The 24,884-nt window shown below is 47.9% G+C and overlaps 1 protein-coding gene across 5 annotated transcripts in view; it reads right to left on the bottom strand.

The window, feature by feature from the left end:
• Positions 1-3,273: 3,273 nt before the first annotated feature.
• The window catches only part of LOC126531004 (solute carrier family 2, facilitated glucose transporter member 8-like), a 60,453-nt gene continuing 38,842 nt past the window's right edge, over positions 3,274-24,884 (bottom strand). For 2 of the 5 annotated variants that reach the window (XM_055070905.1, XM_050178363.2), the window contains exons 2-5: positions 17,092-17,338; positions 9,513-9,910; positions 8,055-8,450; positions 3,274-4,784 (exon numbers count right to left, since the gene is read on the bottom strand). In XM_055070905.1, coding sequence (XP_054926880.1) covers positions 4,389-4,784; positions 8,055-8,450; positions 9,513-9,910; positions 17,092-17,326 — 1,425 coding nt within the window. In that variant the 5' untranslated portion in view covers positions 17,327-17,338 and the 3' untranslated portion in view covers positions 3,274-4,388. Of the gene's footprint in view, positions 4,785-8,054; positions 8,451-9,512; positions 9,911-17,091; positions 17,344-20,814; positions 21,291-24,884 lie in introns of those variants that run through there. The other 3 variants (XM_055070904.2, XM_050178361.2, XM_050178362.3) reach the window with 2 other exon arrangements.

Raw genomic sequence — 24,884 nt, 5'->3', positions numbered from 1 at the left:
CATTTTGTCTATAACATCACCATAAACACATGTAAGTTGCTCCCTGTATTTGTCCAAATTAACAACATCGCTAATTTTAGAACCGAGCATATGGAAGTCGGCAGTAAACACTAAAATTGGATACTGATCACTTCCCATGCGGTCAGGTGGAGTTGCAAGGTTAGGTCTATAGATGTGGCTGAGGCTGGATGCCGGAAGAAAGTGGGACTTGCGTCGTTGGCCACGCACAGGTCCAAACTGTAGATAACTTCTGCAAGTTTGTGTCCATGGGAATCTGTGTTCCTGTCACCCCAGACAGAGTGATAGGCATTGAAGTCACCGCAGATAATTCGGGGTGCTGGGCAACGGTCACAAAGCTACAGGAGAAACAAATCCCTTGCTACCTTCTTCCGCGGAGACACGTATACGGATGCAACAAAAAGAGTTCGGAAGCCGAGCCGTATGCTCACAGCGGCTACCTCAATACTATCGGTGCAAATATCGATGAGGTTCAAAGCCACATGAGGAATCTCTCTTCGTATGTAAAGGCCTGCACTTCCTGCGGGAAATGACTTTATGCTGCAATTCTTGTGGGCGATATATCCAGTCAAAGATCTCCCGCTTGGTAGGCCAGCCTCCGAGAGGGGCAATACTGGAACACAAGTTTCTGTAAAAAATAATTTCACTTCTGCTAATCGGCTTATAATCCCAGCGCCGTTCCATTGCATAATAAACGGCACTTTCCGGTTATTTTTAGTTTCACAATGTTGAAGAAAACTAGCCATATTATAAGGTAAAGTTCGCTGCGACGGCGGTAATCATGGACTCAATGGAAAGAACGAGCTGTAGAAAGTTCTTCAGGGTGCCAGTCTGCATCGCTTAAACATATGAACGCAGGACTTCAAACAAAACTCGTAGGTCAGACAGATCCCGATTTTTGAGCTCCTTATTTTGCTATACGCACTGCCTCACAACTTCAACAAAAGATGCGGACTGGGACCCACTCTTGGCCACTGCAGCAGGTTTCTTCATCTCTTTTGAGGCAAGGGAATATCCTCCATGTCGTCGAGTCTGGCTGTGATCTGGTCGCTGAGGAACTTGGACACTTTTTTCTGAAGCAGATCGAACAACCGACTCACCCACATAGGACTTTGCCGTCTTGCTAGGGTCAGGTCACTCACTGACGTTGCTTGTTACCACGCCATGATCTTCCGACTCCAACGCAGAAAACTCAACTTCCGACTCTAACGCAGGGAACTCGTCACATACAGGTATCGGCTTCTGAGTAGGTTGTGGTTTGGGACAACTAATGAAGGACCGAATGAAGGAACTAATGAAGCCACCGAAACTCGCTGGATGGTCACCCCCACAATTAACGCAAGCAAAATCTGCCTTGCAGGCTTTGTAATCACGGGCGCCACCGCATCGTTTGCAACGTTGATCTTTGATGCAAACTTTGGCTACATGGCCAAAGCGGTGGCACCTAAAGCATCGGGGAGGAGTTTCAACGAATTCTTTGACTGCATGCTTGGTAAAACAAAAGTAACTTTTCGGGGCGCTCGGTGTTTGGAGCAAACGTTAGGACTACAGAGTTAGTAGGTTTCGCTGCCCATTCTTTTTTTTTTTAGTGTCGACCCGGCGCATCAGACGTTTCGCGTGCATAACACCTTGCGGTTTCAAGTAGTCAAGAAGGTCGCTTTCCGAATACCACACTAGTGCTCCCCTAATAACACGTGTTAGTCATGTAGGAGTGGGGAAACCGGGCTTGAACTCTTATCTCACCAATCTGAGAGCACCGGAGAAGAATACCAACTTGCTCTTCCGTTGCGATGCCTAGATGAAGAGCACCTTGAGTGTTGAAGCGACTGCGAATTGGAGCAGATCCCAGCAGTACATTAATTGCTTCGAAGAGCCTGATAGGGTTCCGCTCTCTCAAATCAACACCTTTTCTCTGTTGGCAATACTACCACTGGGATTCCGACCGTTCTTTGCTTCCGATGACTCACCACCTTGAAGCCGTCGCTGTCCACTTCCGCCATATCAGCCACTTCCTCGTGACCTTCCAGCCTCTCCTGCAACGAATCGTTTCGTGAAGGAAAAAGTTCCATGGGGCATACCAGCGGCGACACCATGGCGAAACAAGTTTTGAGGAACACGTGATTGATTGGATGTCACTCGGCCACCGACCACGACGCTGGGAGCAAGAAACTCCTGGAAAAGGGCGCTCTACGCCGCTTCTGCACGGTCGCTGCTAGCCGTAAAGGCCGTCCGACAAACGAACCCGCTAATGGCCGAACCATCCCAGGAACCAAGATGCGCAGTTTGAGTCAAGTGTGGCAATCGCTGCCTACGAGACTCCCCTCCTTTGTGTTCAGTGAACAAAGGTGCCCGAGTGATTGTGCACACCTTCGCCTTCAAGGCGGATCCTTCGGCGACTTTGGTCGCTGCGAATGGACGAATGTGTGAGGGCAGAATTCCCTAGCCTAGGGAGCTAGGGAGGACAGAGCGGTTTCAATCGGGCTTTTTCGGCTCCTCGGGGTGTGCTTCAATTCATTCATGCTAAACGGTTGAGACGTAACGTTTTGAACTCCTCATGTAGACATTGTGAATAAACCCAGTGCTGTTGGTTCTGGATGAGAACCTTTTCCTCCCTTCAACAACGTCCTCAGCGTGGATGAGTCGGACGATGGCATAGGCCAGCTACCCCTTTTGACATGCCAGACCCTTACAGCCGGAAAATGCTTCCGGCAAGTGCGTTTGGCTAGTTACTGAGTAAGAACACACGCCGGCAACCGTCTCTTTTTTTCTCGCCCTCGATGCGATATCACCAGGGTCCAAATGCACCGTGTTGTCTCGTGCCTAGCGCTACCTTGTGACACATAACAAAGGGCACGAAAAGAAAGTTACACGCCGGGAGTCCTAAAAAAGCGCGGGAACCCAGACAAGCTCCTCGATAACGACACAGATATTTAGAAGCTGTCCCTTATGGAGAGCGTCATAAGTCGCTCGATTAGGAGAAACTCGCTGGGCGCGCACACTCACTTCACTCGGAGAGATACACCATCAACAATAACTATTATCTTGCGCTATGGGCCAGTGAGATAAGCTTTTTTTTACAAGTCACACGCTCACCGAAGCAATTGCGAAGTTCACTGGATAAAATGCTCCGCGAGTGCAGTAAATGTTTAGCTCAGCCCCGACGCATAGCGTCAATATGTACACACGTCCGTGCGTGCCAGCACTATGCGTGTGCGCGCCCTTGCACACTTGGGTTAGAGAGTAAGATATCACTCGTGGATATGCCTGTCTTTTATTGTAAATGAATGACACAATGACTCAATTGATGAAAATAAAACAGTTCGAAATGAGCAATGAGGTAGAAATTATGCTGGAAATGCAGAGAAACCACAATAAAAAAAAAAACATTCACGCACATTCTTATATCAAACATAACAATTTCGAACACTATTTGATGAGACCCAAAGGATTAAGCACTCCTTATGAAGGCACATAAAACTAAGGATTCAATTACAAAAATTGCTTGTGTGAATGACGTTTCAGTCAAGTGACGCAGATAATGAAGTGACTGCTTTGTTGACGGTGTGGAATACCTCGGCACAGTAATCAGGAGCACAAGTAGTAAGACATCGCTGCCTTCAATGGACTGCATAGTCCGTATACTTCTCTCGTCATGTAAATGACCCTGTTCCTATATGGCGGCTTTTCCGTAGTCCTCACAGAATCGTATAAAGTGAACAAACAATGGTTGGTCGTGAAGGATCCACGGGAACATTCATAATTGATACTTGAAACCGACCACTGAATTCAGTCGAAACAATAGAGCCATACAGTTCTTCAGGGGAACGGGCAATTGCTTCCAATTGTTACTAATGAAAATAGCAATTTCACGACACATAGCTGGATGACCGGTGCCCAAGAAAGTTCACAAGACTAACGCAAGAGAAGAATGCTTTGCTGAACTTGTGTGCTCACTGCTTACTGAACTGTCTGTCGCTTTTGTATTACAACACTTTACTTCCCCTTTACTGTAAGAAGTTTCACTGCGATGAAATAGGAAGATGCTCCACCACCAAAAAATGAGACACTGATATTTCAAAATCATATTTCGTCCAGAAAGGTGACTTTAGCCTGTAAAATAAGTACAGATTCGTTGGTTAATCTCATGAGCACGCGAGGTGAAACGGCTCGCACCTCAACACGGAAGTACGACGCCATAACGCAAGCGGGTCAACTAGGATGAACTGCCCCGGCAAAAGTTAGCGAACCGGTCGGGACTCAACACAAATGCACTCATTGCACTCAATGTCCACAACAAATACGCAATAAAATAGATCATATAAAAAGAACGTCCGAAAAATGGTTGCCAGTTCCTAAGCACGAGTCACTCGCTATGCGTTCACGAGGCCTGGCTGTTCTCTCGAATCTGTGGAGGTGTTAGCGCTCTTGCCGAACTGCACCTCAATCTCCTCCAGAGTCTTGCCGCGCGTCTCGGGAATAAACACTAACACCAGGACGAAGCCTAGAGCCATGACTGCGCCGTAAAACCAGTAGATGCCGTCGTTCCCGAGCAGCCGCATGGTGCTGTGGTACTCCTTGGAGGTCAGGGCGCCGCAGCCGAAGTTGAAAGCAGTTGACGCACCAGTGGCGAAGCCCTTGACGCGCAGTGGCAGCATCTCGCCCATCAGCATCCACGGCAGCGGCCCAAGGCCCACCGAGTAGCCGACCATGAAGCCGCACAGAGCAAGCAGCGGGAGCCAGCCGTACGACGCGAGAAACGCCTGGCCCTGGTTGTGGGGGAAAAAGTACAAAAGTGGTGTAGCGTATCTGCGGTAGCAGAAATAGGGCTGCGAAGATGCAAAGCACGAATGAAAAGCCAAAAAATATTTATGCGGCAATAGCCTGTTCGGCAATTAGAGTTTTCGCTTGCTTGAAAACGTAGTCCCCTTTGCTAACACCAAGTTACTGCAGAGGTGGAAACTGAGAGCACCTAGGTGGAAAGCAGCAAAAAGGACAACAGTAACATCTTGTGACGCACAGTTTCACACAGAGCTAATACTGCCGTGGCCCATCGCATTCTACTTAACTGGTCGTGTAAAACGTCTGCAGTGACATAATCGTTAAAGGGACACTAAAGGTTACCAGAAAGTCAAATTAAAGTGATAAAGCAATGCTCTAGAACGTCTAAGGCGTCAATATAATCGCGAACAGAGCTTTAGTAACCGAGAAATTAACGTAACTGCATGACACGATTTGAGACCCCCCAGCGACATTCCGGTACTGGCCCGATGACGATGGCACTCCTCGTCATAATTTGTCACTAGTACTCAACTACTCGTATTAAAAAGGTCATTTCATTAGATTATAAGAGGGAAGAAAATGCTACTTGTCTAGTTCTATTCGATTCTAAAAAAAAAAATAACATTTTGACGTTACCCTTGAGTAGTATGGGTGATCGAAAGGTTTCGTTTTCGCTCGACTCTGCGCGCTCGACTTTGCGCCGCGCGCACTTTGGAGTTTCAGTTGTTTCTTTATCGCGTCGTGCTGCGGTGGTCCTGCTGGCTCGCGAAACTTGCATTTGGAACAAGCAGCGAAAATGCCACGTCCATGTGATGTCGTGGGACGCACGAACGGTCCGCGAAACTTGGCCAAGGGCAGTTGCAGCGGCGAATCCAACGTTACTTATCCCTGTGTGCCAACGAGTGAACCTCTCCGTTCGAAGTGGTTAAGTGCCGTACCCCTGCGACAGCGCGCTGGCAAAGAGCCGAAAAATCCCGTAGTGTGCTCGCTGCACTTTCGTCCAGAGGATTACGAGTTCAACGCCGACTTACTGAAGTCGCGTGGAGTGCCTTTCAAAGCAGGCCGCCGTCGTAGTAGTACGCAACGACGCCGGCAGCGCGAGCCCTCAGCAGCAGGTCACGTTCATTAGTGCTTAAATCGCTGAACTCGAGCCCAGCATCGTGAGCCAATGTGTCGTTGTCAGGGTCATCCATTGCAACGAGCGTCGAAGTTGGCGTCATAAAATAAAGAACCAGCTTATCGTCGTGCGCTACCCTTCCGCTAGCCACCACAGTTCCGCTTTCGCGCTGCTGTCGGCTCTGTCTTGGCTCTGTTTCTGGCCGCGCGTTTGTGTTTTGTGCAGAAAAGCCGTAGCGCCGTCTGCGGGAGCCGTTTTACTCACAGACACCACAACGTCACTATGAGACCATGACGTCAACACTCCTCGATCGGAGGGCGGGTGATTTGAACTGCGCTAGAGGTACGCGGAAGCTTCAGAACGCATTTTCTCTTAAAATAAGCCTCTTCTTCGCACGAAACAAGCGTTTCGAAGTTTCTTGGATGGTATTTCAACAGTCCACGTTGACTGAATATTAACCTTTAGTGTCTCTTTAACATGGTCCTATGAAGTAATTCCTCATGCAGAGTAACATGTAGGCTTTCACATATACGCCGACAGGATTCTCTGTATTTCATTAGGCAGCGGTTTCTATCTTTCTCTCTCGCTTCGACATGTAGATCTCTTTACGATTATTCTTCGACGCGAACACTCATGCTACACAAAAAAAACGTCCCACTTTCACTCGAAAGGCGAAGCATCGATCGATTGCGATAGCAAATTCGTAGACAGCTATACGAATAAAGGATTGTAGTTTTATCGGCCGTATAAACTTTCAACATTCACTTACTAAATTAACAAGCACGGTGTCCCGCGCGCACAGGTAAACATGAACACATATCTTAATCGATAACCGCGGGAACTCGCTGTCAGAACGCTGGAGTGAGGAAGCGCGGCAGCAGTAGCGAGCGAAATGACCTTCGTGCTGCCTCTCGCTTCAACGCGAACTAAGCGTCAAAAGCACAGCCCATACTAAGCTTCAGCACTCGGCGCACTTTTTCCACATCGCAGATCGCTTTGAAGAAGAGGCCCGCGCGACCGCGAACTTATTCCGCATCGCAGATCGCTTTCAAGATATGGCGCCCGCATGGCATCCCCCTACGCAGCAGCCGCCGGAGTAGAACCTCCCCTGCTCCCAGACCCTCCCGTCCCCCGGTGTCTCGCGCGCGACAGAAGACGCCGCGCCTCCTTCCGGCTTTCCTCCCTTGCGCGCGCAAGATTAAGCCGCTATCGTCGGGTGACCCTCGCAAGTTTCACTCGCACATACAACAAACGGCGCGGACGGCAGAAATGCGCCAGGAGTGTCCATATAATTGCTATCGAAATAAAACGTTTCAGACGTGTTGTATAGTTGCACAAAGCGCCACAATATGTCGCTACAAGCGTTACTTCAACCGTCCATGACTTCAGCAAACCGTTAATCCGTAAGCGACAATAAGCTTACGGACAAGCTAAAAGTTTATTCACGGCGACGCTTGAAGCAGTGGGACAGGTCAAACAATAATGGTACAGAGTTCTTATTGTCCATTTTTAATAGATACATGCATATGAAAGAAGAATTAGCCTAGAATGGTGAAGCTTACTTATATTCGCTTAATGATAAAGAGAATACACCGCAAGTTAAAGATTAGGAGAATAAAAAGAAGCAATAGAATGCATTCGTTGACAAAGCGCGCTCGATGGAGCTCCGTACATTAGCAGGCTCGACATCAGCACACGATGTGTTGAATTGAGCAGCCCAAAAGTCTACAGCACACACAAATAATTGCGCTTGTAGGCATAACTTCCTCGCCGTCCATACAGGCAGACTTTCCAAAAAGTTGACTTTTGAATTCGACGTAGCCTTTACGTATGCTGATGCAGCGTGTATCGCACCAAAGTGTTTCCGAAGATTAAGTGGTGCGCGCAAAATGCGTCAAACGTAAGGCGTCCATCAACGCAGCCAGCGCCGGACTATGCATAGATGGCTTGTACTGACGTCATCATAGCCGCCATGCTGGTGCACCGGCACGGGTGATCAGCTCGGTTCGATACGTCACGCGAACGCTATCAAACAGATGGCTTGCACTGACGTCATCGTAACCGCCATGCTGGTGCACTAGCACGGTGAGAAGCAGAGTCCCTGACGTCGCGTGAAAGCTGTCAATGAAGTGATTTATACCTGAGTCTCCTTGAAGTGGTACGAGATTCCAAGAAGTACCAGGCTGACGGAGGACAGGAAGCAAGACCCAAGCAGCAGCACTTTGCGACCTAAGCGGTCAATAGCCAGCGTGGCTACGATGCCGCTGGCCACTTGGACAACTCCCACGATGATGGTGCAGTCGATGGGCTCGATGGTCGATCCGGCGGACTCGAAGATGTCTTGCGTATACAACAGCATGATGCTGATGCCCGAGAACTGCTGCAGGAACATGCCGAGCAAAACACACAGGAATGGCTTGTAGATGTAGGGAAGCTTGAAATCGGCGAACGAGAACGGCTCGACCACTGTTCCTGCTGCCTGAAGGCTGTCGAATTCCTCGCGAGCCCATTCCGCTCCTTCGTAGAACTCCAGCGCCTGCATGTGCGAGACGGCACGCGAGCAAATTCTCGCCATTAGAAAGTGGCTTCAGACCGAAAAGTCGACGGCCATGAAATTAAGTTAAGCAAACCAAGTTAAACAAACAACAAAAGGAGAAGCAAGGCAACAAAATTCCTGGCGTACCATCAAAGCCATCAGAAAATCATGAAAGAATCTTATCAATCGACACAATAGTTTCCTGTTCATCCATATCAATAAAGCAAGAGGTTTCCTCGTAGTTATCACCTTTCACGTGCCACTGCTTGTTTCGTCGCTGCAGACCAAACGCGGCTACATTATGCCGTGCAACAACGTAAACCTCGGCCCCGGGAACCTAAGCTGTTCGCGTCATTGAACTTTTGTATTTTCATTTCACAATAGAAGCGTAACAAAGCAAAGAGCTTCAAGAATACACTCTTGAATTATTCACGCCGGCAACATGTCATCCGACCACTTTGGCTAGAGTGCTTCGGTCGCAAAGCGACCGGTGATGTACTGGTGGCTTTGGTCGAAAAGCGACTGTTTTGGGCCACTCGCTCACAGCTCGATTTTTCAATCGAACGATTGATAAGTCACAAAGCAGCTGAACTAAGCCAATCAGCGGCCGAGGGGCAGGACATTTGTATATGCTCACAATTATTTTACGTGGCAATGGCGGTGCGAGCAGACGTGAACGGCACCAATCGCGAGGCATTTCGGTGTGGCGAAGTGCAGGCCGCACCAGCTGGTGCAAAAAACATTGGTCACCGTCAGTCGCTCCCTGGTCACTAGTCGTGGTCATTCGCGCTACCTCTACAAATCGCCGGTGTGAATGAGATGTTAAAATTTCCCACGTTTATGTAAATACCTAGTGGACGAACAGGAGCGCTCGCGATGTTCATTATAGATGTCTGGTATCGCAACAGGCCTCGACATTTTTGCAATCTAAACGAGAAGACCATCTGTGTAGGCTAACAAACCCCAATAAACGGCCTGACTATTGTTGTGGCCTTTTCTCATGAAAACTTATCAAGAAAGAGCGAACTCGAGCTGGCAGCGCGGCGAAAGCCGCAGACGCACCTTGAGGGCCTCTTCGGAGCGTCCTCTCTGGATCAGCCACCTCGGCGAGTCTGCCACGAACGGCATGGAGCTCACCACGATGACCGAGGGCACGATGCAGGCCGTGGCGAGCCACTGGTAGTCGAGCCACTTGCCCAGCACGTAGGCCATCAGCACGCCCGAGGTGACGGCGATGGTGCACAGGGTGTTCAGCACTCCGCGTATCTGGGGCGGGCTCACCTCCGAGACGAACACGGGCACCGCCAGCGCGGTGATCCCTGTGGACAGACCCGTCAGGAAGCGACCCAGGAACATGACGTTCGGCTGTGGCGACGCCTCGATCAACAGGAAGCCGATCACGAAGCCAAGCGACGAGAAGATGATGGTGTCCTTGCGGCCCAGCCTATTGACCAGCTGGCCTGCGCATGCGTGTTGTAATGGGTTGAAACAAAGCTAACAATACCACCGCAAACTTCAAAGCGCGCACGGTTTACTGAGGGGAATGCATCTTTCAATGAATCGTACTCCGGTGGGACACATGGGGGCTTAACAGCTCGCCCTTGGTCTGTGTTTTCATGACACCAAGAGCAGCATCCACCATTCCGGGATAACCTTTGTCACCCCACCGCTGAATGAAACGCATGTCCACGTGTTGGATACGCTGACGTCATCAGATCTTCATCGGCCAAGTCACCTTGAGATGGCAACGTGCGCGGACTGTTCGGCGCATAAGCCGCTGTGAGCGCCCCCACAGGAGTGGACCATATATATCCCGCACGGGCATTACATCGGCAGTGGGCACGGCGGCACTACTAGCATGCGGTACACTAATCCTCTCGTCTTCATTGTGCAGGTGAGAAGGCCTTTTGGAAAATGCTTCCGCTCTAGCGACCATTTTTTGGTGGTGCTGCCGTGCCCGCAGCTATATCACGGCGTTTTTGTATTGCCGTGTTTCTATGGAAGTTGTTACTGTTATCAGGAGACATCGAAACAAACCCCGGCCCTGAACTAAAGGACATCGTTAAGGAACTGAAGGAAATTGCTGCTGATATCAAATAGATAAAGGAAGAACGTCTTGCAGATAGAGAGACCAAGTTAGATACCATAGCACTTCTAGAAAATAAAGTACAATCTTGTCAGACCGCGATTTCCCGCATGAGTCGCGTAATAGAAACCATGGAACAAAAAATCGATGACCTTGAGAACAGAAGCAGGAGAGCTGACGTAATAGTTTATGGGATACCGCAATCGGAAGAAGAAATGAACGACAGTCTGGAGCGGTCAGTTAGCAGAGATATACAAGATATCCTAGAGCTGGACCCAGTTACCATAGAACGGATACACCGGTTAGGCAGACCGCAAGCGGAAAAGACTAGGCCTGTAATTTTTAAACTTCTAAATTCCCGCGACAAATCGGCAATATTGAAAAAAGAAGGTTTTACACTTAAAGGCTCAAAATTTACCATTGGGGAAGATTTTTTTTCCTAAAATTCAGGACGTTGGAAAGAAACTGTGGAACAGTGTCAAAGAAAATCGCGACGAATACAACAGTCTCCCTCGCCCTCGACAAACTATACATTAACAGTCGCGCATTTGTTTGGGACGACGAAACCAGTGACAAGTACCCCTTAAAAACACGAAGCGGAATCAAGCAAAATAAACGGCCTGCCTATGACGCGCAGAAGAGCTCGATAAGACAACTAACAATCATGAATGTAAATGCAAGAAGCTTACTAAACAAAATGGAATATTTCGAAAACCTGTTAACTGATCGCGAACCTGATATAGTCGCCGTCACGGAAACGTGGCTCTCACCGGATGTTTCCAGCCATGAAATCATTCCACCGAACTATTCACACATTCGCAAAGATCGGGATTCTAGTGGCGGTGGCGTGGCTCTTGTGATAAAGAAAAACCTCCCATTTGTTTTACTACCAGATGTGTCAGGTGCTGAATGCGTGTTTTGCAGGCTTCTTTGCAACAGTACTACTATTTGTGTGGGTTGCTTCTATAGAAGCCCCTCTTCGGGTGATGAGAGCATTTCTGCCATTCATGAGTTTCTACACCGATATGCTAACAGCTCTAGAATTATCCTTATGGGAGGCTTTAACCTTCCGGACGTGGACTGGGTAACTATGCATCACACATAATTTTCTTCAGAAATTGTTTGACCTAATGTTATCATGTAACCTTCACCAAATAATCCTAGAACCGACGCGTAAGCAAGGTTCAGCAAACAATATCCTTGACCTTATACTAATCAGTGATCATTTTCCAGCGCACCAAGCACAGACAGAAATTATTGAAGGCATTTCAGATCACAACATACCGCTATGCTTGTTGCCTCTGGACTGCTCGATAAGAACGCGTTGTAGTACATATATAGTACCCAACTTCGAGAAGGCGGATGACGCCAGCATACTAACTCACCTTGCGCACGAATTTCAAGGATTTACTGAAATAACCGCCGACCAGCCAATCGATGTGAACACAGCCTGGCTTCATTTTAATAATATGGTTCCTACTGCGTAACTAACTACGTTTCGTTAAAAAACAAGCGACCACAAAGAACAAGCCCATAAATAACTCGGGAAGTCATCCACGCAAAGCGTCATGTAAAAAGGATACGTAGCTCTTAAAAATCATGGATCATGCCCATCCAAGACTAACAAACTAGCATGCGCAGTAGCACATTTTCGACAGGCATCCAAAGAAGCCAAGGAACATTTTCATGTAACGCTGCCTAACTTTCTGACAAACAGCCCTCAGCGATTCTGGAACCATTTCCGTCCTACTACAGATACGTTATCAGACTTGTCTCCTGAGGAAAAAACTAACAACGCCAATGCGTACAATAAATATTTTCACTCGAACTTCACAAAAGATGACGGCAACCTTTCAGACTTGAGTAGCAGTTCAACATCGCGCATCGATCCTTTAATCCTATCTGACGCGGGTATCCTTAACATGTTGCTCGCCCTTGACCCTAAAAAATCATGCGGACCAGATGACATTCCAAACCATTTTCTAAAGAGATATGCAGAGTGGTGCAGCCGATACTTGGGCCTGATATTTCGAAAATCCCTATTGCAATCATCCTTACCCGACGACTGGAAAAATGCGAAAACCATCCCAATACACAAAACAGAAGCTATCTCACTGCCCTCTAATTATCGACCAATATCTCTAACTATCACCGCTTGCAAGATGCTCGAGCATATCATCCTTAAACATCTAACAAACCTTCTTGACACTCACAACTGTTTAACGCCACACCAGCACGGATTCCGCCATGGATTGTTAACCGTCACGCAGCTTACGGAAGTTGTGCATGACCTCGCATTTAGCATCAACAACTGTAGCCAGACTGATATATTATTAGACCTTTCGAAAGCATTTGATCGCGTATGCCACAATAAATTATTAACAAAATTGCGAGGTTTTATTGGGAATGGGGAAATTTTAGACTGGGTAACATTTTTCTTAACAAACCTGACACAATTCGTACTATTTCAGCATGTGGAATCTGCGGCAGTGCCTGTCACATCAGGCGTACCCCAAGGATCCGTGTTATTTTTAATTTTCACTAACGACATAACCAGAAATATTGACTCATCAAACTGTTTGCTGATGACTGCGTCATCTACCAAACAATTCACACCTACGATGATCAAGTTTCGCTTAGCAATTCACTAGACCAGCTAAATGAATGGTGCAAAAAATGGCAAATGACGATAAACACAACTAAATCAGTTTGCATGACGGTAACAAGAAAAAAAAACGACCTTACGACTTTCCGTGCTTTATTAACGGCACAATGCTAACAAAAGTTCACTAGCATAAATACTTAGGCATCACTCTAACTTCTGAACTGAGATGAAACGCGCACATTTCCAACGTAACTTCGAAGGCATTATGCAAGCTATTTATCTCCGAAGATGTCTCCGCCTCGCACCCACGTCGACTAAGCTTCTCGCGTATACTACTTTCGTTAGACCGGTTTTGGAGTACGCTAACACAGTTTGGTTTGGTAACACAGTCTGGTGTTGTATTGCGTTGCAATACAACACTTCGCAAAACAATACTTCTCCTAAGGTGCAGGTCGTTCAGCGCACTGATCAGCAAGGCATACTGCCAGCCAAATATCGCGGCGGAAGTGTGTACCCAACTCAGTTTGCCCGTGCTTTTCAATTTCCCGGAACTTTTGGGTAGCACATCGTATAACGCGACAATGCTCGAAGTTTTAGAGCCCTTCCACTCGAATTGCTCACTGAATGCGTCAATATGTCAAGTCTCACCTGAAAAAAGGCGCATCGAGCTTTTCTCGCCCAGCTTACAAGTGCTACATTGAAACTCTCGAACATTTCCTTCAAGTACAATCATCATTCCCATCGTCCTATTTATATCAACTGCAGGACGAAGGACTCTCCTGGCGATATCCAAACACCCCTGTTTTCGCCAGATGACCCCATTTTATGTCAGCAAATTTTCTAATTTCATCACTTCACCTAATCGCCCGCCGTCGAAAATTACGCTGAATTCCCTTCTCTTGGCACGCATTTTGTAACTTTAACAGATAACCAGCAAGTGGTCTGTAACTCTAACAGACCACCGGCTACCCCATTTTGCTCTCTAATCTATACCGCTGTCTCCCTGTCCCTTAACGTTGTCTACCATTTTTCGTTCCATCACTCATTGCGCGGTCCTTCACCTCTTCTCTAACCCCTTCGTTTACCTCCAAATTTCTGCCCCGCATGTTAATACCAGCAAATGCAATGATTGTACACTTTTTTTTTCAAAGATAGCTGCAAGCTGCCTGTCATGACTTGATGACTGCTGTATGTGCTACAACCCATCCTCATTTTACTGCAATAAGCATTCTCTATTAACTTCACTGAGTTTTTGGTGTGTATGTCCTTTTATCTGCCCCTAACCTCATTCAAGCTAACGTAGGTCTAGTCGGTAGAGCATCGGGCTGCTGTGCTAAGGAAACCTCGTTCGAAAGCAACCTTTGACGCCAACTGAGGTCATTTGATATGTGCCACTGAGGATGTGCCACTGGGTATTTGCCACCCGGTATTTGCAAGAGGGTATGTGCCGATCTTCAATGACAAAAAAAAAAACAAAGCCAAAAAAAGAAACTTTTTCCGGTGCTGGGCGAAACCGAACACGGGTTTTACTGTTATTGTGTATCAATAAACAAAACAATTCACCGACGACTACGATACTCCCTAATGCAAGGTTTGAGCGCAGCAGTATACGTGTTTTCATATCACGATATACTGGCTTGCGCGGACAATCTGTCTCGTGCGGCTCATTGCAAAAGGAGCGAAGAGTGACGCGACTGCCTCGCTAATCGTAACGCGTGGGCGCGATTCACAGAAGCCGCCGCCGACAGACCTCCGCTTATGCAGCGCTTTGTTTCCATACAGACGACGCGCGCTACTCTGGTGCCATCTCGAAGCCATCGTCGCCGAAAAGCCTGCCGTGCGCGGCACTACGCTTTTCTTCTCCCGCTTTCGCCATACCCTCCTCCTCCGCTTTCCGCCTCCTGGTTCTGCTACACTCGCCTCCTGCGCTTTCCTCCTCGCGCTCTCTTCGCTATCCCCGTCTTTCATCTCCCGCGGCGCTCCGCGTTCGCTCTCATCTTTCGCTATGCTCGTTGGCTCGGTTACGAGGTAGGACGCCGACGCTCGTCGCAGGAACGGACGTCAGGAATGGCAGAGACACGAGTCGTAGAGATGAGGTGCGCTAAAAAAATTCCGGGAGACATCGCACGATGAATGTCAACGTCAATGCGATTAGCACTGAAGCAATGCAGCGACACATCGTATTGCGACCGCCGAAACGCGTCATGTATCAGGCCTGTATTGCACCCTGGCTCCTGCGTCGCGCTTCGCCTCTAGACACACTGTGCCATCTAGCGGCAGCGACACAAAGTCTACGCGTGGTGCGTGTGTGACTATATATGTTACTTAATGACCGGACGTTATTAACATACCCGCGTCACATATATTAATATGTGACGCGGGTTCGATTCCGCTGAACACCGGAGAAATGTTAAAGGATATTTCTTTGTAATTGAAGAACGGCCCGAACGCAGCGGCACGTATTCAGCGATCCAAGTTGGCGTCAAAGAGATTCGTTGAAGGGCTGCACATACCCAATTTCAAGTACCGAGTGACCCGATTTGGTCCCACACTTGGTTTTGAACAGGGTTCCCCCAGCACAGCAGCCCGAATCTTTACCCATTAAACCACGGGCAACCCAGTGACACAAGTTTGCGGGGAAATGGTTAGAGACCGAACCCTAAAAGTGAGTGAAGTTCCTAACAAAAATGCTAATCGCCTTATTCATACACAAGCCATGCGCAGATTTTGCGCATGGCAAAAGCGATGTGTGCATAACTTGCTAAGCCTCCCAGCGCTCTGACTGCAAGGAACACTCTTACGCAAGACGAGTGTGACGACTAACCACCAAAACAGTAGAATAAGAGGCAACGGGAACTGATATGTGTCGGCTGTGTATCGTCGCTCCTTATACTGAATATTTACGCGAGTATCGCCGGAACACGCAACCCGTGCGTCGCGATGGGCCACCGCTCCTGCTCGCACACATATTTCATCAAGAAGAAATGAAACCAAAGCCATCAAAGAAATAAAGGTTAGTCTGTAGAGGTTAGGCTCTGTGCTGTTAGCCTCTCGACAGCCTCTGCATGCTACTCCAGGGCTACCGCAAGAAGTTGCTTGAGATACGGCCACCACATTACATAAAGAGAAAATTTAATTATGACTGCAGACGCCCACCACATTCCTGTGCATTAAGGAGAGTTTAATTAGGTTCCGGGACATTACGTGCCAAAACCGCGATCCGATAGTGAGGCCCGTCATCGTTGACGGGCCTCACTAAATTTGACCACCTGGGGTTCTTTAATGCGCCTCGCAGTTTTGGTTATACGCTGGAAGCTGTATAGGCGTCGTGTAGGGATAGTTTTTAGCTCTCGATCTTTTTCAAATCGCTTCATTATTAGAGGAGAATAGAGAAATTGAAATGTCACGTTGTCACACTACCAGGCGAGCTTCACTGCCAACGTAGACACTCTCTCCTGTTTCACGGCATGCCCAGAAGGGGAGGGGAGGGTTGCCGAGGGTCTGGCCATCCAGGGCCCCGCGTGGCGCACTCCCAGTAGCGCTATGGCGCGTTCTCGATTGAACGTTTTATCGAGGTCACGTGCCGTAATCGGCGACTTGCAGGGAGTGCGCGCCTTACGCGGAAGCATTTATGCGGGCGACATTGACTCTCTGGCTGAAAATGGGAGGAAGGACGCGCGGCCTTCCCTGAATTTCAGCTGGTTTCGCGCAGTGAGGTCGTTTCATACTTCACAGACACGACTGCCACCGAGTGATCTACGCACCGCGCTTATCCGTTTTCAAACGTCCAAAACAGCTGATGGAGCCGTTAACGTGGACCCAATGCACTGTACACGAGCGTTTTCTTTTTTTCTTTTCTTTTTTCTCTTTTGCATTCCGCCCCTGGCGGAATGCGGCAACCGCTGCCGGGATCGACTCCGCGACCTCGTGGTACAAGTGTGTGAGCTCACCTCCAGCGAGTCCTCCGAAGAGCGCACCGAGCGTGACCAGCGAACCGAACCAGTCGCTCTGGCTGTCGCTGAAGGGCATGCGGCGTCGGATGTCAGGAAGCGCTGGCGAAGAGTAGCTGAGCGTGAGACCGAACGACGCGCCGCCCATGCACGCCGAGCACACGGACAGCACCAGTCGAGCACGCCACGGGGACCGGCCGTTGGCGGCGGTGAGCGCCCGCCTGTCCTCCTCCATCTCTTGACGACCCTGCACTGACGAAGCGAGCAGTTTCGAACGCACCGTGTCAGTCGTCTCTGTGAACGCCCGCAGAGGAAAAATGTGGACGCAGATAATGGTTTGAAAGGACGTCATATCAAAATATCAGGTCAGGCCAGATTACCAGGACGACGCTTCGGAAGTGGCAAATATAAGTTAAGTCAATCTTACGTCGGAGCCATTGTCCGACGTGTCGGAGTACGATATGTAGGGTCGCCCACTAATAAGGGCAACGCCTCCTCAGTTTCTGAGCAGAGTCAGTAACACGAGCCTAACGTAGAGTCCCAAAGACAATTTTTTAAATAAATGTCTGTCTGGAGAGGCAAACCGGCCACATTTGTCAGGGAAAGTAATGTCGTGTTAAAGCTATCCTGGTCTAAGTGCTAGTGCAATGCTTCTTTTCTGTCTGTATATTTATTTTTTGAAACAGGTCGACCTCATAAAGCTACAACTGGCAATGCCATTAGTAGCTTTAACTGTCTTAGAAATTTGATGAAAAGAACGCTCAAGAAGACGGCAATCTAAACCTTGACCTCAGCTATCGCGCACTTCGGCTTGCTCACTAGCTTCAATGCGTGTGTCTTAGGGCCGCTTGCAGTCTTGGAGGCCTGTAGACATCTTTCTATGGCCGCGAAACTTCTGTCAACAGGATCAACGGCGCATTCATTTCTATGGCGTCGGGTTGGACAAAGTTATAAACAATAATCACCAGTCCTCATTATCCTCTGCAAATTACCGATTAAGTCAACCAAAAATATGTACGTACTGATTTTACGCAGGTGACATCCCCAGATTCAGTGGCGACGACTCAACAGTTTTCGTGCGTTCTCAGGTTTCCCGGGGTCGAGCTCTTTTAAAGAATAAACAGTCTTGGGCGGAAAAGCCATACACATTTCGTCGTAAGGTTCTTGGTATATGCACTACGGTCCTGCCAAATAGCGAACATGGCCTATATATATATATATATAAGCCAACTAACCTACGGATGGCAACACTGTAATTGGCTCGAATTAAGAGTGGGCGAACGGGTGAAACCTGATCCTGGAGCCATCATTTCGACAAAAAAGACTTCGTATACACACGCGTGTGTAGACGAAGCCATAAAGCCACGTGTACATACGTGGATTTATGGCCATGCAGGCAGCTGCACCAACGCGCTAGGGAGGCTGACAAATGTCGCGTGCGCTCTTAAAAGAAAAGGCGATCGTAGTTACTACCTAGTTGGCATAGCACTCACCACCTTGGTGTAACTTCGTTTGGTAAGACTACAGACTTAGTAAAACTACTGACACAACAAGGTAGTCACTGTTGATAAAGGGCTTCACCTACCAATTCCAAACGCAGTTAGCACCGCCGGATACAATGTTTCCGGCATATAAGTTATGGGCTAGAAACATCAGCACACAATTTTCGCGAACAAATGAGGAATCCGCAAGTACATAATTAGCTAAAAGAAGTGTTAACTTTCCAAATTTTCCGATTGTGGTATATGCTTACATTATAAACTTGAAGTCAATCGTATTCTAAGACAACTCCGTTTTATTTGACACTTCTAAAGCGCTTTGCGTTTTGCTATATTCATCATCAAATTTCACGCTCATTTAGCGTTCAGCGGGAGTCTCGTTACAGAGAAGAACTCTTCCTGTGACGCAACCAATTACGGGGGAAAGGCGGAAGCCGGTCTTGTGTTTGCCAGCCGAGAGCAGAAGTGCAGCTCCGCCCGGTTCCATTGAATGGCGTGCTATATGGTATGAGCTATAATGCATACGTCACAGGGGGGATAATCGTCTTTGTGGCGAAACTCGCGCTTCCGAGTGCGAACTTAGCGTATGGAGAGTGAAACTGAATGATGAATATCTCGCAACACAAACACTTTAGCGTGTGTCAAATAAGATGGAGCCGTCTTCGAATACGATTGTTTACAAATTTAAATAATAAATTATGGGGTCTTACGTGCCACAACCACTTTTTGATTATGAGGCACGCCGTAGTGGAGGACTCCAGAAATTTCGGCCACCTGGGGTTCTTTAACGTGCACCAACATCTAAGTACACGGGTGTTTTCGCATTTCGCCCCCATCGAAATGCGGCCGCCGTGGCCGCGATTCGATCTCGCGACCTCGTGCTCAGCAGCCCAACACCATAGCCACTGAGCAACCGCGGCAGGTTGTTTACAAGTTTCTAGTGTAAACATATGCCATGCATAGAAGCGAAATTTAAAACGTTACTCAACCGATTTTTGTTATGTACTTGCTGATCTCTACTTGTTCGCAAAAATTGTCTGCCAAAGCGCTTAAACCACTTATGCAAGCAGAAATTGCATAGCAATGATAGCCTTTTTATTTAATTACTGATAGTTTGACTTTGAGGACGCTGTATACAGTTGAGGATTGTAGTAGTATAAACCGCGTAAACTGAAACCTAATACGACGACAAAGAACCTTGAAACTTCGCACACGTAGAGACAACGTCTACATTCAGAATCAACCATTAACAGAGTTCGAGACACAGGGGCAACGAGCCCTAGGCCCTGCGTTTCGGACCCTACTTCTCTAGAATTCTGGTTGATTTCATTTTCCTTTATTGCAAATCAAGACAACATAAACGAGTAACTGATCAATCATTTCATAAAACACTAAGAACATTGTAGCCATGGTACTTAAGTGACATTTTTAATCGACCCAGAGCATGTGCATATGCAGACGGCAGTCATAGCACGTCTTTGAAGTTGGAAAGCGAAGGCGTGCTACTTAATATTTGACCCTCACGCTCAGTCTGTCCTTCGTGCTCAGAGATATCTTATGTGCTTCCAGTCAAGCCGCCGGGTGCTAACGCCTTCCTCTTATTTTTCCGTCCCCCCCCCCCTTTTTTTTTTCTCCCGTCCGCACATGTTCAAGAAGTCCTCCTTGGCTCGTAATGTTCATGAAGCTTGTCACCTACTTAAGATGGGGCTTCATATGATCCTCTTCCTTATGACCACACATAATGCATGTTCTTGGCATGACTGAAACAGTTGGTAGTTTGCGGCTTTCGTTTTTACAGTTCCTTCATATTGTTCTTTTTGTGTAACACGCGGCGCAAAACAACTGTGAACTATGTCCTTCTCCTTCTATATACCACTGTGGCTTCAGCTGAATGCTTCGCAAAAAGGCACGGCTACTGACAGAAGATACGCTATAGAAAGGAGTCGGCCTGTACCACATTTGCTCTTTCAAGCTACTGGGCGTCCGTGCGTACCGAAGCATCTAGCCATGTGCATATAGCGACTGCCAGCATACGACATTTCTCTTCGCAAAGCGCACAGTCGAGCAGCGAAGAACCTCGGCACTGACTCATGCTCGCAGCGCAGCTTACCGACAAATTATAATAGGTCGACGGAAGAGCTAGATGATATGACCGAAATTTTAAAAAAGAAAGAATAAAAGAAAGAAAGAAAATGACGCGGCAGTTAACGTCGCGTTCACTCACGTCGCTCGCGGGCCTGGTTGCGCTCGAGTCACGAGCCGTCGCGCTGTCGTCGACGCCGTCCGTCCTTTCGTTCGCAGTCTCGGCTAGGGAAGCCGTACAAACAAGAGCTCGGAGCGCGCTTTTCGCCGCGCTGGCAATCCGATCGGGCACGTGGCTGCAGGCGTCACGTCATGCCGCTGCAGACACGACCGGCGCGTCTGACTCCGCTCGCCTGCCGCTAGTGTGCGCGTACGGCAACGGCATCCGACGCCCCTCGAAACCCAGCGCCCGAATGGAAACAAAAAATGCTTCCGATAGAGTCGCGAGAAAGCCGTCAAACTTCCCCTTCTATGACGGCGGTGGTGGTGGTGGCGCGGCCGATTAAGAGATCAACTCGGGGGCAAGTGGAGGGAGAAACCGCCCCGTCATGGGAATAACGCCCACGCGTCCCCTCGTTACGGCAGTGAGTGGCAGTTATCCTATCTTAATCTCTCGATAGCTATCCGCGCGATGCACAGCAATCGGCACGGAGCCGAAGCGGCTATATGACTGCGATAAGTGGGGAGGCAGCAAGGCGTGCGCTTTTCCACCCCGGAATGCCTCTCGACCGGCAATGACAAGAAACAAAAGCCGAGGTTGCGTCGAGATTAGCGACAGATACTACACAGTTCGCCACCGAGGAGCGTTTATCAGTCAAGCAGTGTGTGCGGATGTCGATAACGAAGCAATAGCCCCGGCTGAAATACGAATGAATATCGAACAGTTCCCCTAATTTGTGCGAGTCTTGGCTGGGGCTCTAGCCCCTGTCTATCACTTCTGTGGTAACTTTCACTTTGACGTGACGTAACGGTCCACCCAAGGAGGCTATATATTAAAGCTTCTGAAGTGAAGATGGCTTAGCGAAAGTGAAGCTGGTCGCCGCCATCTTGCTTGGGGCAAAATGCCTACGCCGCCGTGGTTAGTCGTCGTAGCAGAGCGCGGAGTGTACTGCCGCGTTGCTGTTGTAATAGTGTTTAATGACCGTAGCAAGCATTTTTTACAGCGTTGAAGCACCTCAGCAGTCCATGGTGAAATCATGCGTTGCTTTCGGCTGTATAAATCACCTTAAGAAGACGCCGGTAATAACATTTCACCTGCAAGTACACATTTCTCCTTGTTTGCTTGCGGCTGCCTGTATGGTTCAATTTAGTGTGGTGTGTGTTTTCTTCTGTTGGGAACAATTGAGAAGGCGCACGTATATTAACACGTGGACTTGTTTATCTTTTACGGGTAAGCGCGTTTCATCGTCTAACGAATGTTATCGCTCTGCGCGGAACGCGCCCGCATGTATCGGAAGTTTGTCGAATGTTATCGATGGTTCTGTTGTCAGCGAAGCTTGTATAATCTGATTGCATGTACGACGCGAATTGTGTAGAACTTTCGGGAAGACATGCGGGCACCACCGATTACTCTGGAAGCTTCGATGTCTCGTGTATAAAAGCCGATACGCTTGACCGGCAGCCCAGATTTTCGACGATCGCCGAATGTGTTCGCCACTGTCGCCGTTTTTTTTTTTTTTAGTGTAGCCTGTTATTGAGGACACAAGTTCGCCCAGTAAAACGCTGGTTTCTTCATTCCCAGTTTTTTGCTGCTTTCTTTACCGTCACTATACTACGTGACAATATGATGTACACTACACGTGTCTCGATGTTAAATTTACGCTTTAATTACTCACTGGCACATCGCTGCGCGTGGTTGCGCTGGGATTTCGCTGCTAGGTTGCAAGCGCGTTCAAATTACTGCCCAAATACGCGTGCGATCTGATTGCACGTGCCGCAATGTGTCTGCTTGTAGTAGGACTTCAACACAAGGGCGCTTATGTACCGAGCATTAGGTACTAGTGAGTACCAGTAAGCAGCTGTTGACGCGCTTTAGATTTCATCAGTGCGTAAGCATTCTTTGGCGGGTATCCCAGCTCTGTCACGCGAGAAGTGTAATGCCTTGTAACTGCACAAAAATGCGTACTTTGCGAAGACATTTAATTGTTATAATAGCGTAAATGTAGATGATTGGTAGCTTTATAAGCGATTAGAAACATTTAAAACCGATAAAGAAATTTATCAGAGAGAGAGAGAGAAAAGGATGCACAGAAAGGCAGGGAGGTTAACCAGAGCCAGTTCCGGTTGGCTACCCTGCACGGGGGAAGGGGGTATAAAAGGAGAAAGAGAGCGGAAGGGGGAGATAGAAAGAAATAGAGATGAGCACGACCAAACCGCGAACGCTACAGAGAGGTAGAGGGCGGCGTTCTTACAGTCTATCATGAAGCCCCGCAGACCGTAGAAACCTTAATAACGCGAGTAAGGTCTTTAGCGTGGATATGATAGCCATAGCAATACATATGGCTATATGGAAAACGCATGGGGAAGCTTATGGTAGGGTAGCCCAACTGAAATTCGGGGTTGGCTAACTTGAAGTTTGGGGATGGGCTAACTGAAATTTGGGATTATGCCAATTTGAAATTTGGGGATGAGCCAACTTAACTGATCAGTGAGCCAACTTGAAATTTGCGTATGGACCAAATTGAAATTTAGGGGTCAGCCCACCTCCAAATTTCAAACTGGCCTACCCCCTAACTTAAGTTGGCCCACGCCTACTATAACCTTCCTCATGTATGTTCTATGGAGTCCTATGTATTCCTAGGGTATTCTCTCTGATAAAGTTTTTATTGGTTTCCATTCTTCCAAACCGCCTATAAATCTACCAATAAGCTACATTTACACTATTGTCACCATTAAATGTCTTCGCAAATTACACATTTTTGTGCAGGTACAAGGCATTACACTATTCGCGTGACAGAGTTGGGATACTCGCCAAAGCATGCTTACGTAATAAAAGAATTTAATAATTAAAACGCTTTCATGCATACAAATACTAAATTTAGTATATATATTACTGTAACTAAACTGAATAATCGTAAGTAAAATAGTTAAGTGAGAGAAATATTTTTTAAGCAAGTTTTGATCGGGGAACCGAAAACGCACTCGAATGCCGCGCATATTCCGCGGCTGCCTATATGCTGGGCCCGCTATCTTTTGCCCCGGTCAATATGGCCACCGGTGGCCTCACTCGCTACCGTAGGCTAAAGCCCCTCCATCCACGCGCCACCGCCGCAGGCGGCAGCAGCCGCTGACGCTCCGGAAGTGTTAGTATATAGCCTCCTTGTGTCTTCGCATTGTAGCGACGTGCGTTCTTCCAGCTTCATGGCGTAAACGATAGCCGTGCGCCGAATGTGACAACGCCGACAGCTATTGATCGAGAATGCTGCCCCTGCGTGCCAGCATCCAGCGTGTCGGTATCTGTCATTGTTTCAGCCGATAGTCACGAATTCTAATGCCGGACATGGACGCATGCTGACTCGCGGAGCTCAGCGAATTTTTTATACGTGAGGAATCACCGCCACGGACGACAGTGCGATGCCATTTCTCATGAACGGAAGTTTCATTTAGTGCGTGTACATTTGTCCTGCTCGAAGTCCTAGAAAGTCAAAGATTGCGATTTTATTACATTGCGTAAGCTTCCGACACATTCCTGTTAGCCGTTTTACGCAGACCTTTGGCTTCCCATGTGTAATTAATGCTTGTAACAAAATTTGCCGTATTCACGAAGATACACTGAATTGCTTTTCAAAATAAAATGTCATTATAATCCCATTATCCAAAAAGCCTGGTTAGCATTTCAACACTTTGAGAACGAGTGGCAGCAAATGTACTACGCTTGTTATAGCCCTTTTCTCGTGCCCCTCTAGATATATTACCTTTTTCTTCCAAGGTTGCGCTTCGGTGAGACAGTATAGAATACAAGTTTTGCTGCAGACTAGCAAAAACAGTCCTATTTGGTGCTCGCTTCAACATTGCCGGTGAATACGGAGGGAGCTTGCTTGGAAAAGGGATCTACGTGCCATCCGGTATAAACTGTTAACTGTGCAATTAATTCACCCTCGAGACCATGTCGAACATTGTTTCGTTCAGTGTTGTATAGTGCGCTTCGTCAAATGGAATTAAATAGTGCGAATCGCAACGTGAACGCGCAAATTTAATTTCCTGCTTTCCAAA

This window comes from Dermacentor andersoni, chromosome 5 (genome assembly GCF_023375885.2).
Source record: "Dermacentor andersoni chromosome 5, qqDerAnde1_hic_scaffold, whole genome shotgun sequence".
Taxonomy (NCBI): Eukaryota; Metazoa; Arthropoda; class Arachnida; order Ixodida; family Ixodidae; genus Dermacentor; species Dermacentor andersoni.
The sequence above is the reverse complement of the archived record's forward strand: the minus strand, read 5'-3'. Positions and strand labels throughout refer to the sequence as shown.